The 15,031-nt window shown below is 38.0% G+C and overlaps 1 protein-coding gene across 1 annotated transcript in view; it reads left to right on the top strand.

The window, feature by feature from the left end:
* The first annotated feature begins 3,687 nt into the window (after nt 1-3,687).
* The window catches only part of ndst3 (N-deacetylase/N-sulfotransferase (heparan glucosaminyl) 3), an 86,015-nt gene continuing 74,671 nt past the window's right edge, over nt 3,688-15,031 (top strand). The window contains exons 1-2 of the mRNA XM_048197585.1: nt 3,688-5,491; nt 7,441-8,696. Coding sequence (XP_048053542.1) covers nt 7,713-8,696 — 984 coding nt within the window. The 5' untranslated portion in view covers nt 3,688-5,491; nt 7,441-7,712. The remainder of the gene's footprint in view (nt 5,492-7,440; nt 8,697-15,031) is intronic.

Genomic DNA, 15,031 nt, shown 5'->3' with positions numbered 1-15,031 from the left:
TTGTACTGTGTTAATACTGTAATGTTTCAATGTTAATGTTTATTTTTCCTATTGTAACACAAAATGAGTTCACATTGGTTATGCTGGGGAGAGGTTTGTCTTATGAAACACCCACAAGAGAGAGATATGAACTTTATTCATATTAATCAACAGATGGAGTGAAGTTAATGCTGGCTCTGGCTGACATTAAATCCCTTCTTGGTGAACGACATCAGAAGTGTCCTGAGTCTTCTTACACACAACGCAGATAGTGGTAACGGCGGTCAGCAGAGGACCGGTTACAATAACATTATAATTGTATACAATATTGTATTAAAATATTGTGAATTCTAGTTGCTGTGTTTCGGCTTGTTATTACAGGATGAACAAATTCACGACACGAGCTGACTACATTACTTAGTTCAAGTACATGCGTGCATGATTTTGTGCAAATATAAGTTGTAATTTTATGTCTATCTTGTATAAATATATATGAATTACCCTATATAGGATGTGTTCCTTTGAGTTAATTAACTTAAAGCGCTTCATTTTACGGGTGTTCATTCAGCGCGCAGCTCAAATAATCAAAATGAGATGATTTGAGAAAAAAATCTGTTATTGTTCGTGATCCTTATTAATCAAACCATGTGTTGCTGAATATAATACAAGAACAATATAAGAGCTAGTTATTAAAAATAATGTATTATTTTTTTTTTTTTAAATATGAAAGTTTTAATATTACTGTAAACATTTTAATGACTTAATCATTGCTGTTTGAGCTGCGCACGCTGAAGCTGAAGAGAATAAAAACCCGTAAACAAAGTTAATTAACTCAACGGAACACATCCTATATAGGGTAATTCATATATATTTATACAAGATAGACATAAAATTACAACTTATATTTGCACAAAATCATGCACGCATGTACTTGAACTAAATAATGTAGTCAGCTCGTGTCATGAATTTGTTCATCCTGTAATAACACGCCGAAACACAGCAACTAGAATTCACAATATTTTAATACAATATTGTATACAATTATAATCTTATGTAAATGACAGTCCCAGCAGTTATTAATGTTGTGCGTTGCTGTTTGGCTGCCAGTGGTGTGGTCCCTTCTGAATGAAGCCAATAATTCTGCCGATCTAACTCCTTTGGGATCAAATAAATGTGTAGTTCTGACGACTGTTAAAACGGCTAACAGCACCACATATCCCAGACATATTGTAAATTTGTTGTGAACCTTCTGAGAGTGTTTTGTTGGCCTTCCTCTGCTAGTTGTAGCTGCTGTCACCATAGACTTAAACAGAGCGCGCAGCTGTGACCGGTCACAAATATGGCGGCGGACATAGCGGAAGTGACGTCTTTGAAACCCATGGATAGGACCGATTTAATTTTCTTTGTGATGTGACATCAAAAAACATTTTTAAACATGATTTTTAACATTTTATTATAATTTTTGCACATGCAGTTTTTGAAACTACATAGAATGTTTGTACTTTTAAATTGTCACACCATAGTACAATTTAAAATACTTAATGCAAAACATTAAATCAAATATAATACAAAAAATTTGTTCGAAAAAGGTTCATGTCCATGTCATTTGTCAACTCCCCCTATGTATGTTTATTACACTTATATTCGGTATGTTCAATTAGCACACTGAAAAAAATGGTAACCTAAAAATGCTGACGTTAATCAACCTAAGTACATTCATTTTTACCAACAAAACTAAAATTTGAGGGTTAAATCAGGCAGAAATACTTTTATAAGATAGCAATTGCAGATTTTTACAGTGCAGATACTTAAAGGTGCAATATGTAAGAATTTTGCAGTAAAATATCCAAAAACCACTAGGCCAGTGTTATATATTTTGTTCACTTGAGTACTTACAATATCCCAAATGTTTGCAACTATTTGTAAATCGTGAGAAAATTGCAATTTTAACCAAGGCTCCGGGACGTGTGAGGAGTCGCCTGTCAATTGCGTCATACCCGCGTTACCCTTGGTTTCCGGTTTTATTTTGTAGAAACCATGAAAACACCAAAGACGCTTTAATATATTACGTTTTAATAGACAAGGGAACAACTGTTTTGATACATTTATAGACAGAAAACGAATTATTGTTATATAGCTCAACACGTTTAGTCCTATTGTTTAAATCAAATTTTCTTGATTTATTTGAGTACCATGCTTCACCATTCCTCAGAGAAAAAAAAATATTTTGTCAGCTAGCTAACATAGCATAATCAGATGCAGCTTTATTTTTAGTAACAGTAATACAGAATTTTCTCCATCATACAATACGTTTTAAAATTAATTTCATGCCATTTATCAACACAAACCATCCAGCATTTAATATAATATCCTAAAATTGGTCTAGCTTACTGCAATGTGTCTAAAATAAGTGTCTCACAGCAGCCGCCAACTGAACGCACAGAGTAACGTTATAACATCATTTTCAGCACACATAAATGTATCTAATATGATAAACAAAGCTGCTTTACCTCATATTCATGACTGGAAAAGCGGAAGCGGCGATGACGACTGTAATAAAAGTTCCGCTGCCTGCGGCGTATGTTGCGCAATCGCTCCAGCGGCCTTGTTCAGCTCCCACAACACTCAACCTGCTCTGCTTCATACTACAGTAACGTTAATAATCGCATCCATGAACATGATTTCTTCCCGAGTCCTATCCCAGTTCTATTCCACCATCTGTTGAGGTGGAGACCACATATCCCAAGATTGCGCACTCAAACTTGGCGTCATCAAGCTACGCCTTTGTTTTGAATAGGCCTCTAGCGACCTCTTGCGGACATAAAATATTACATAGTGCACCTTTAAAGCTACTTGTACTGCAATTTATAATGAGACATAATGTAATACAAAGTTCCAAATTCGTACTATAGAAAAATTCAATAAACAATAAACAGTAAATTTTTTAGTTTAGAGATTAGTAGGCAGTATATTAAATGCGCTAATGTTTGAGGGGGGAGTTTGGAAGTTCATAATTTCCTTTAATTTTCTTTATGTGGGGGAAGGATTTGATAAGTTAAAGTGTTAGTCCTTTTGGGTTTAAATCTAAGTCTTAAATCTTGAGTGCAACACAATGAATCTATAGACAACTGAGGAGCCTCAATTAGAATAACAAATACAAGCTGGGCTTCCCCTGTCACACACACACAATACACACTCGTCACACACACAATTACCCACTTACACACCACACACACACACACACAGAGAGACATTCAGAGGATTCTTTCTGCCTCTCTCACTTAATTTTCACACATACCCCCATCTTTCTCTCACAAACATACACCTTCACTCTTTTTTTACTTTCTTCGAACTCTATAGGACAGAAAACAATAGGTAGTAAATAATCAAATTAAACGCATGTTTTAGCAGAGAACTGCTGGAAGCTTTCAGCCCCATTAGCTCCAGAAAAGAAGGAGGGAGAGGGGAGGAATGGACAGGGAGGGAAACGGGAATGGAGAGGAGTGGTGGGAGAGCAAGAGGAAGGAGAGCTGAACGCTTGCCAGACCATCACATTTGGCCCAAATGAGGCATACACTAATGCTGCCTCTTCAGAGTATCTAAGAACTGTGTCTGTGTGTGAGAGAGAAAGATTCTTTGGCTCCTGTCTGTATCAACTCATCAGACTTGCAGGCCACCCAACTGAAGCTCTCATCCTGCTTTAAATAGCTGTTTAACTTTGAGCGTGTGTGTATGTTTGCATGCAGTGAGTGTTGGTTTGTTCTAATCAAATCACTCTCACAGTGTTTTAAATGGTTGAGTGTAGGCACTCATGTTTGAGCATGTCTCTAATGAGCTCCTACTGTATGTTGTTGATAGTTTTCACTTCCTCTTACAGTACATTGTCATTTTAAAATGCCCTTATCATCAACCAAAACTGCACCCCCCTTCATACTGTTTAGAATCACATCAGTCTTTTTTTTTTTTACAGTTGTAGTTAATTCTGCAGAACAGTTTGCTCCACATTGCCTTTAGCATTTCCGCAGTAGTCAGCACTGTCCTGTTTTATTTTGAGTTAAACCCTCAAACCGTTTTGATTTACGAAAAGCAGTACAGAAAATCCCACTCATGGAGACCAGACTGAGCACTGGAATTATGCGGAGAAGTATGATGTTAGGGTTTAAGTAGGCTACCTGCAACTGGGGATTTTTTTTCTTTTCTTTTCTTCTTATTCTTTACACTTTTTTGGACACCTTTTTTGAATTTTTTTTTATTTATGTTAAAAACCGGCAGCTGTAACAAATGTTACAGGATGCCTTAGTGACCCCTTTTTTCCACTTTTTTTTTTTTTATTAAATTAATGTTAAAAAATCAACATCTTTGAGACATTAAAATCTGTTACTGCATTGATAACAATATAGGTGTGACAATAGAATATGATGCCTGAAAATTCATCAAAATTGGTCTCTTCTGAAACCGCAGTCAGTAATAAAATGAAAAATCACAATGTTACAAACACAAAATACCATCAGAATATAAAATTGACACATGACGATAAACACAAAGCATAAATTGATGCATAAACACTATATTGTCCGTAACTGAATACAAAAATAGATTCTAAATGAAAAATCCCCCCCAAAAATTTGATTATTCATGCATTCATTCATTTCCCCATACTATAAGGCAATACATTTTGCTTGTCAAAAACGTAATTTTGCTTTTTTCGGGTTTTTTTACAGTAAAATAACATGTATTGTCTTTTAAATTTTTAAGTAGGCTTATATGGTGAGGTAACTTACAGCAGGTTTTTAGCTACTGTACTGTTGTTTTCCTCTGTTAAAATGACTGATATTTTTACAAACACTGAGTAAAGCAAATTTGTAAAAAGTGGGATTACATGTAGGCTAATGGAGTATTGCTTTGCGGAGCTGCTTGTAGACTACATTGTGAATTTAAACAATAGGCCTACTACTAGCCTATATTGTTGTGATTATTATTATTAAACGAAGAAAATAATTAGTAATTAGAGATACCGTGATAAAAATTATAAGCATTTGTCACACTTTCCATGTAGCCTATTTATACTTGCCATACCATATAAATTGCCAATCACTCTGAGCATCTCTCTCTCTCTCTCGCTCGCTCTCTCTATGTTGGTGAGCTAAAGCGCAGAGAGCGGCAGCGGCACTATTCAGTCACTGCTGACAGTGGAGGGTCTCAGCGCTCCTCTCGGGATATTCTTCAGTTCGTCTTTTGAGCGCTTTTCCTGTCTCCAGTCCTGTCTCTCCTCCTGTCTCCAGACCTGTCTTCCCCCCGCGCTCCTTTAATCCGTGTCGCAGTGAGAGAAAGGGAGAAAGGAGAAGAGGGCGCGGAGAGAATAGCGAACCGGTCCCCGCATCATTCCAGATGGCTGCCTCTGAATCAGTGAATGAGATTGGGCGCTCGGGTTCAGAGCTGTAAGGAGCTGGTGTTCCGGAGAGAGGCGGCTCTGGTGTGACAGCTTCCCGCTCAGCTTCAGGTTCGGCTCAAGGTAAGAAAGCTCGTTGGCCGGAGATGGCGAAAGTGCGGTTTATTTTGACTTACGTTTAGTGTTGTAACTTTGTGCTGATTGGGGTGCTGAACATCTCTGTGTGCGTGTGTGTAAGATTTAGAGATATGCTGTGCTGGAATGTCACATTACCGGACCGGAGATGCTGTGCGTTTAATTTCGCTCGCGTTGTATTTAACGCCTTTAACGGTCTTTTATTTTAATACAATTTCTCTTGAGCAAAATCAGTTCTTAAAGCGTGATTGATAACGGTTTAGTTTGAAGAGCGACCGTTAATGCGCACCCATAACACATGCACATGTGCACGTTTGTCTCCATTGAATAGCCTATCTCTTGGGCTAATTGAAAAGTATTTGAAAACATTTTCTAAAATAATTTTCTAGCTGACAGCACATCGTAAACAATAACACTCATAGTGATCTTTTTAGAGTCCTTGCGTGTGTTGAGGTTAAATCTAGCCTACTTAGGCTACTTCAGCCTATGTTTGTTTGTTTCTAAATATTCGACTTTCATTTTCTCTTTTTGTTTTAGACTTTGCCTCAGGTTATCTTTGACATAAAACTGTTAATCTTAAACAGAAACTGTAGCTTTTTTGGTTTTTTAACCAAAATGTACTATTAATGTAGTCTGTTAAACATGACAGGACTGAGAAAAGACATGTCTTGGGTATCCATATTTAGAATTATTAGTTTTAATGCAAGTTAAAATAGGCAAAATCTCTGGCGATGTTTCCCTTTTTAAAGAATGCGCCGCCTCGCGGGGAAATACGCACACGCGCGCGCTCACAATATTAGTGAGGACATCTCAGACGCAGTGTTTTTTTTTATAAGAAGGTGATGATATTTACTAAACGTAACCCTCATACAAAATTGTTGACGTTAGATTTAAAACAAAATATGATTTGACCGATTTATTTGCCTGTAAAAAAAATGGTGAGGACCACTTCAAATGTCCACACAACTAGGTTGTTTACCTGTAAAAGTATTAGCAAGTATTAGTTAATTAACTAATGTACTTTTTTAATTAAAGTTTAGTACACTAAACTTGTTGATTATTAAGTTTTCAGTAAACATGGTAGAATAGTAAAATATTAATATACACATAGCCTACAAAAATAAGCACGTTTTTGATATAGAATGTCATGTAAATGCATGTCACAATCTAATCCACTCTCTAAGTAAACCTTTGCTTGAGTTATGATACAGAAATAGGAGAACTCTTTTGGTAATCTGTTTTTCTCGCCCTATGAAATTCATCCCCCGACTCACATTCCCACTTTCTTGAATTCCCCTGTGATGTTCCAGCGCAACGCTGTAATCTGTTATTTCAATCTTGTGTAATTCATGTTTCTTTAATTACATACTACGATATCACACCGACCATGACATGCACAGTCTTGCACACACACATAAACACAGAGTGTACAAGTGCACTTGTTGGATGTACTACATTTGCAGTTTATGGGAAAATATCAAACCATCCTCATTGTATTTGTCCACTGTGTTAGGCTGTCTACAAGAAGAAAAAGAGAGCATACACTTTCACTTTTTCTGCAGTAGCAACTTTCTGAAGACAAAATGTGGTCATGTAGATTACCTGATGTGCATGCAGTAAATGCGTGACACAGTCGATTCCTATTGGACAAATGATGAATTTCTCCCTTAGAGCCACCCTTAGGCTCCCACTGGCTCAGCCTCCAACTTCCTATTTATATACAGCCAATCACACACTCCTCACGGGAAGTGTTGGCCACAGCTGGTGAAGTGTTGATTGAAAACAACCTGAAGGCTGACGGCTGAATTGCCCCTCAAGAGCATCCATACACACCCCTGATGAACACTTCTGTAATGGGAACACACACACCTCAGAGATGCTTAAAGTTGTACTAAAACATGAATTTGCTTGTCGTTTGTCATTTGTATCCTCTCCAGGTTTGTTGGGGGTCAGGAGAAACCTCAGGACATGGAGGGTTGCTAGTTGGGTGAAGGATTCATTTCGGGAACAGCTGGTGTCATAGGCTGAACATTGGGCCTCATTATCAACCAAAAGCGGCCTGTCTTGGAAGTGAATTTGCCAGTTTTGTGAGATGGTCACATGACTGCAGCATGATTTTCAAAAAAGCCAATTTGCAGCTTTAGCCCGCCTCAGTGATCAATCAGAGACTCCCACCCACACACACTCCCACACATGTGCTCCGTTTGCCATGAATCTGGCCACCAAGCTGCGGAGGAATCTGAGGAGGCTGGTCATCCTCCTCGCCACCTTCTGTATGGTCAGCGTTTTAATCTCCGCCTACTACCTTTACACAGGCTCCACCCAAGAACTGGATCTCGCGGACCGCGCCATAGGTCCAGACTGTGCTGACCTCCGGGCCCTTCCTATCCGACAGTCAGAACCTCGGACGCCAAAACCAATCGATCCGTCACGTAAGGATCCGGTGGTGCTGGTATTTGTGGAGAGTCAGTATTCTCAACTGGGACAGGACATCATCGCCATTCTAGAATCCAACCAATTCCGTTACCACGCTGAAATTGCGCCGGGGAAGGGTGATATTCCACCTCTAACGCACAAAGGCCGTGGGCGCTATGCACTGGTCATCTACGAGAACCTTCTTAAGTATGTCGGGATGGATGCATGGAACCGCGACCTGCTGGATAAATACTGTGCCGAATACAGCGTTGGCGTCATTGCATTTCACCGTGCAAGTGAAAACTCCCAGCCTGCACTGCAGCTGAGGGGTTTCCCTCTGACATTGCGAACGAATGTTGCACTTCGAGACTGTTGCGTAAACCCACGCTCACCTTTGCTCTACATAACACGGGCAGAAGTGGATCGAGGGCATTTACCAGGAGAAGACTGGACTGTGTTCCAGTTCAATCACTCCACGTATGAACCAGTCCTATTGGCTAAATCTCGGCCCAGCGAGAGTGGGGCAGCCCAGATGATCCCAGGTCCCCAGGGTCTCCATGCTACCGTCGTGCAGGACTTGGGTCTGTATGATGGGGTGCAGCGTGTGCTGTTTGGACATGGGCTGAGCTACTGGTTACACAGACTCATACTGGTGGATGCCATCGCTTATCTCACAGGCAGGAAGCTGTCCCGATCTCTGGAACGCTACATCCTGGTTGACATAGATGACATTTTCGTGGGGAAGAAAGGGACGAGAATGAATGTGAATGACGTGAAGGTAAGAGGTGGTTGAAGAATATGTGTGTGTTAATTTGAGTACATTTAAAATATAATAAAATAAATTAAAAAATGTAAAAATAGATATAAAATGATTATTTGTGCATTTAAATGGTGATAGGATGCATCACCAGGGACATTCAACATTTTACAAGCACAGTTACCACAAGATTTTTTTCCAATCTGTTCCAATTAATCACAAAAGACAGAAATTGAGCTGTAGCTGTGTGGGATTTTTGGATGCAGCATTTGGTGAAAATGGTAAAAAAAACATTCACATTTAGTAAATCAGACGTGAACATCTGCGACTAAATATCAACCAAAAAGACTAAATATCAATTTGTCAATTTGGTTGATTTTTAGTCGCAGGTGTTCGCGACTGATATATTATGCGAATGTTTTTGTGAGGACAAGAAGGGGATGTTGTGTGTATGTGTCACTGAATTGGAGTGGGTGTTTGAGTTGGCCTCAGTCAGTATAAAGAGGCTATTTAGAGGGACAAGAGCAGTAAAATGGTGTTCATTCTCTCTTTCACATACTCATTCATAATCTCGTTCCCACGTTTGGCCCCTCTCTGAGGCTGTTCAACAGATTGAAGAGCCGCTCACGCTCTATTGTGAGATGACTTCATGACTTCCAGAGCTTTCAGTTTCAAGTGCAAGCACATGAGTGTGTATATGAATTAATGCGGACATTACGCAACAATTAGAAATGGATACAATAGGGGAGAGAGTCAAATATTTAAAGGAACAGTTTACCTATGAAAATTCTGTCATGATGTATTTATTTTTGTTCCAAATGTATATGCTGTTATTTATTTATTTTTTGGAACTCAATGTAGAGTTTTTTGAAGGATTGTTACGCAGCTCTTGCCAAAGTTCGGAATAAACTGTCAAAGCACAGAAAACACCATAGAATTAGTCCATACAACTTGTGTGCTATATTACAAGTCTTCTGAAGCTATCTGATAGGCTTTTGTGAGGAACAGTCTAAAATTAAATGAAATTAATGAAAATTCACTCATCATTTACTCACCTTCATGTTTACTAATTTCTTCCTTCTTTGGAACACGAAAGTAGATAATTTAATGAATAGCCACTTGGTTGAATTCAGTACAGTGGTACTACATTGTGACTCACTTTAACGCTTAACAAAGCACTTAGAGTGTCAGCAAAAAAAGTAACTGCAGCTTCCTGATCGTTTTCCAAAAGGTTTTAGTGAAAAACAACTCAATATTTAAAGGATTAGTTCACTTCTGAATGAAAATTCCCTGATAATTTACTCACCCCCATGTCATCCAAGATGTTCATGTCTTTCTTTCTTCAGTCAAAAAGAAATTAAGGTTTTTGAGGAAAACTTTCCAGGATTATTCTCCTTATAGTAGACTTTACTGGGGTTCACCGGGTTGAAGGTCCAAATTGCAGTTTTAGTGCAGCTTCAAAGAGCTCTACACGATCCCAGACGAGGACTAAGGGTCTTATCTAGCGAAATTATCTGTCATTTAAAAAAAAATAAAAACTATATACTTCTTAACCACAAATGCTTCTCTTGCACTGCTCTGCGATGCGCCAAACATTATGTTGAAAGGTCACGTGTGACGTAGGCGGAAGTACCGCAGTAGGGTGAGAAACTTCATCTAATTTTCTCCTCCAACTTCAAAATCATCCGATATCGACGTTTGGCTTAATCTTTGCACATTCGCTTTGTAGACACTGGATCACGCATGACCTTTGTAACGTGATTACGTCATCCGTGTGGATCGCAGAGCTAGTGCAAGACAAGCATTTGTGGTTAAAAAGTATATACATTTTTTTTTTTTTTTTAGAAAATGATCGTTTCACTAGATAAGACTCTTATTTCTTGTCTGGGATCATGTAGAGCCCTTTGAAGCTGCACTGAAACTGCAATTTGGAGCTTCATCCTGGTGAACCCCACTAAAGTCCACTCTATGGAGAAGAATCCTGGAATGTTTTCCTTAAAAACCTTAATTTCTTTTCAACTGAAGAAAGTCATGAACATCTTGGATGACATGGGGGTGAGTAAATTATCAGGGAATTTTCATTCAGAAGTGAACTAATCCTTTAAATATTGAGTTGTTTTTCACTAAAACCTTTTGGAAAACGATCAGGAAGCTGCAGTTACTTTTTTTGCTGACACTCTAAGTGCTTTGTTAAGCGTTAAAGTGAGTCACAATGTAGTACCACTGTACTGAATTCAACCAAGTGGCTATTCATTAAATTATCTACTTTCGTGTTCCAAAGAAGGAAGAAATTAGTAAACATGAAGGTGAGTAAATGATGAGTGAATTTTCATTAATTTCATTTAATTTTAGACTGTTCCTCACAAAAGCCTATCAGATAGCTTCTGTTTTTCAGGAAATTTTCATTCTGAAGTGAACTAATCCTTTAAGTATGTACAGTAAAATTGTGGCGGTCGCCATTGATCTGCTGTACGCCATGCAGCACAACACTCTCCTGTACAGTAGGTGGTGCAAATTCAACATTCTTCTACTTCTACTTGTTTAAAGGTGGCTGACAAATCAGTAGCTGCATCCGAAAACTTAGGCAGCTGACTTGTTGCCTCACTGCCCAATCAGGCAGTGACTTTGCAGGCAGCATTTGTACACGAAGGCACATCATGAAACTGATTTCGGACAGGCTTCTGAGGCAGCATAACAAAATAGAACAAGCTTTGGTGATAACTAAGCGAATATTTAATTACTACAATAGTAATTTCTCGCTATAAATGACATCAAAAGTGGAAAACAATGGTCAAAAATGTACATTTACACACAAACTGACCACCAACCGCAACTTTCAGATGCCACCTTTAATTTTTTGCTCAACTGTCACAGAATAGAAAGAACAGAGGGGATATCAAAGGCAGCGAAGGATACATCTATGCTGCCTTCAAAAAGCGATCAGATGAAGTCATCTCATGAGTTAGGAAGTAAAGCTAACTTTGGATTTGGACGTGCCTTAATGCCTTCCTACCTTGGAATGTGTCCTCCGAAGGCAGAATTTTTCAGTTGAACAGATGCAGCCAAAGTAAAAAGTAAAAATTTCCGCCACCTACTGGCTGAAGTGTGATTTGCCGAATGGCACCCAGGATAGCAATGGAGGCCTCTGTGATTATACTGTAAAATTGTTTAAATGTTCCATTGTGCGAATTTCACAATTTTAATTTTAATGATTTTTTTTTTTTTTTTGGTCCTTTTTGAAACTTGATGCCTAGTGTTGTTCAATGGAAAGAGTTGCTAAAAAGTTCATCTAAATTCTACTTTCATGGAAAACAGCATGAAGGTTTAGAACAAATTTTATATTCCCATCATTCACAAATTCTGTATGGTTTGCATGCCCTCTTTTAGTTGTTTTTAGCAACCCTTTCTCAACTAAAATGGCTTGTACTACACGCATCTTTCATGATCATCTTCCAGTGACCTTTCTGATAATTTTATTGGAAACAGTTTCCATCCAGAAACTTTTGGTACTATTGGTAATTACTAATTAGGTATATGCATATTTAATAAGGGGAATTATAAAAGAGGTACCTAACATTTAGACATCTTTTTCACAAACCTAAATCTGACTGGCTTCAATTATTTTAAAATATTGAACACTTTGGACACAGGAAGTGATGACACATTCTTTATGGTTGCTCCTTATGGGTCTTTTCCTACTATAAACAGCATAGTACCATTACCTAGCGTGGGTACACATTTAATTTCCGAATCTAATGTTCTCTGAGAAAGGTTAGTGGCTAAGCACGTGACACCTCCCCAGATGTTGTTAGCTAAGAATGTGCACTGTCAAATTCTTCCCGATTGGTCTGAGCTAATTTAGACCTGGCAAATGAGCCAGCGGTAAGATGGAGATTCTGGAGGGGGTGCTCAGGGAGAGAATTAGAGCTAGTCGCTCTGGAGCATGGCTGGAAATGTCAGCGGAAAATTCCCGGAGGATTCTGGGGAAAAACATGGCGTGTAGTGATGGGGGAGAGAAGTGGGAAGGCTTTGATCCACCAGCCATTGTTTTTAGCCACTGTTACCGTTGGTTATAGAGAAGAATCTGACTGTTTATGGCAGGCTGTCAGAATCCAGAACAGGTGCGTGTGTTTGTCCGTGTGTGAGGAAAGGCTGATACTAAGCCAGTGGAATGAAATGGCAGATAACAGCTAATCATTGGAAAACCCGTGAGTCTCAACTGGTGGGTCGCGACCCAAAAATGGCACACAAGTCTGTTCTTAGGATCACAAGGCAAAAACAATGCTAAATACCAAAAATAAAATGCAACTAATCATATAATCACACATTGTTAGGCTATTGATGTTACAAGGGAGAAGAAAACATTCCCAATGTTTTTGCTGAGTATTGGTAGAAAACTGAAGCTTGGTAGAAAGTAGCAGACATGTCCTGATTCTCGAAAAGCAGGTAAAAAAGAGAAAAACAAAATACATTCCAGACTTTGTTAAATATGTGTTCACTTAAATTTAATATAAACATGGTTTTTGTACATCATTTGATCAGGGTCCTAAAGCAAAACCAGTCGAGAGCCACTGGTTTTTTAAAATATCACTAAAATTCTTGTTCTCCATTAGATTACTTTAACAATTATACAACAGTTACTTTTTGACTTTTGGCATAAATAGGCTCATGTCATATATATGTGTTGAGAGTGTAAAGATGAGAGAGCGAAAACAAGAGGGAGAGCGAGACAGAAAGGAACCCTGTGTGCTCTAGATATAGGTGTTGTAGATTAGAATGTCACTCTTAGTGACTGGTTGCCATATCTCCCATCAACCCATGGGGCAGGCTGAAAAAACAGGGGACACTAGTGATAAATGACTCGATGCACACTTGCACACACTCACAAACACAAATGGGATTTACCCTCACTTTATGTGTGTGTGTGTGTGTGTGTGGATTCCCCAAGCAGAGATTCTGCTGAAATTGCAGTTAAAGTGACCTTGTGTTGGTGGCTGTGTAACAGGACATTTAAGTACAGATGTGTGTAGGTGGAACTTTGCATTTGTATGGTCGTGTGTGTAAGGCCATTGTGTGACAGCATGTGTAGTACTGAACTCACCTAGCTTGAACTGCAGTATTTATGAAGTATTTATGAATTTCATTATGTACACTTGGGCAATATATTGCAGTGATTTTTCTATTCATTTTGGCATGGCATTCAAAAGGTTGGGGTCAGTAAGATTTTTAATGGTTTTGAAACAAGAATCTTATGCTCACAAAGGCTGAATTTATTTAATCAAATTAGAGTAAAAACAGTAATATTGTGAAATATCATTGCAATTTAAAATCATTGTTTTCTTTTTGAATGTGTTTTCAAAATGGCAAAGCTGAATTACTGCAATTTTCAGTGTCACATGATCCTTCAGAAATCATTCTAATATGCTGATTTAGTAACATTTATTTTTTATTATCATTGTTGAAAACAGTTGTACTGCTTAACCATGATACATTATTTCAGAATTCTTTGATAATTAGAAAGTTCAAAAGAAATGCATTTATTTGAAATAAAAAAAAAATCTGTAGTATTGTAAATGTCTTTACTGTCCCTTTTATTTAATTTACTGAATCCTTGCTGAGTAAATGTATTAAAATCGGCATTAAAAACAGAAGTTGCGATAGTCTCTTCTTACCTATTGTGATGTATATATCCAAGTTAAACGGCTTCTGGAAGAAGAAAAAATGTAGGGTGGGACTAAATTTGGTCAATCAGGAATTGATTGGTTGGTTGTGGTTTGCTATTCCTGTGATCTCATGTGAGTGACAGGTTGTCCCACCCTCACGTCAGTAAACACGTCATCATCAGAGAAGAGAAGAGAAGAGATGTTGTTGCAAGAGGAAGGGGAAGTTATTTTGATTAAAGATTCCGAGAGCACATGAATTAAAAAAAAATAATGATGTGTACGAATAAATCATTTATAATACTTACTGCAATATTCCATAAAAAAACAAAAATTGTCCATTTTGATTTCATTGTGACTTAAAAAAAAATCTTTTGACCCCAATCTTTTGAATGGTAGTGTAAAGTACCACAAATAAAACATAACAATGGCTATCAGCTGCTCATCTGCGCTTTGAGATTTACACTTCCTGTTTGCTTCAGTACATTTAGGTGAATCAAACTATCCATTTCAATGAATAAATTCGGTAATTAATTAGCGTTATCACTCAAAAATGTTCACTGAGGTCACTGTGTAGCATTTTTAATGTATTAAAAAGTAATAGGAAAATGTTAAAATAAATAAATATTGCAGTTCTTTACTATGCTTATGGTTGTGGAAAACCATGGAATGGCTTAATTATTTTTAACTGGATTT

Source organism: Megalobrama amblycephala, linkage group LG7, assembly GCF_018812025.1.
Source record: "Megalobrama amblycephala isolate DHTTF-2021 linkage group LG7, ASM1881202v1, whole genome shotgun sequence".
Lineage (NCBI taxonomy): Eukaryota > Metazoa > Chordata > Actinopteri > Cypriniformes > Xenocyprididae > Megalobrama > Megalobrama amblycephala.
This window is presented reverse-complemented; position numbering and strand designations above follow the sequence as displayed.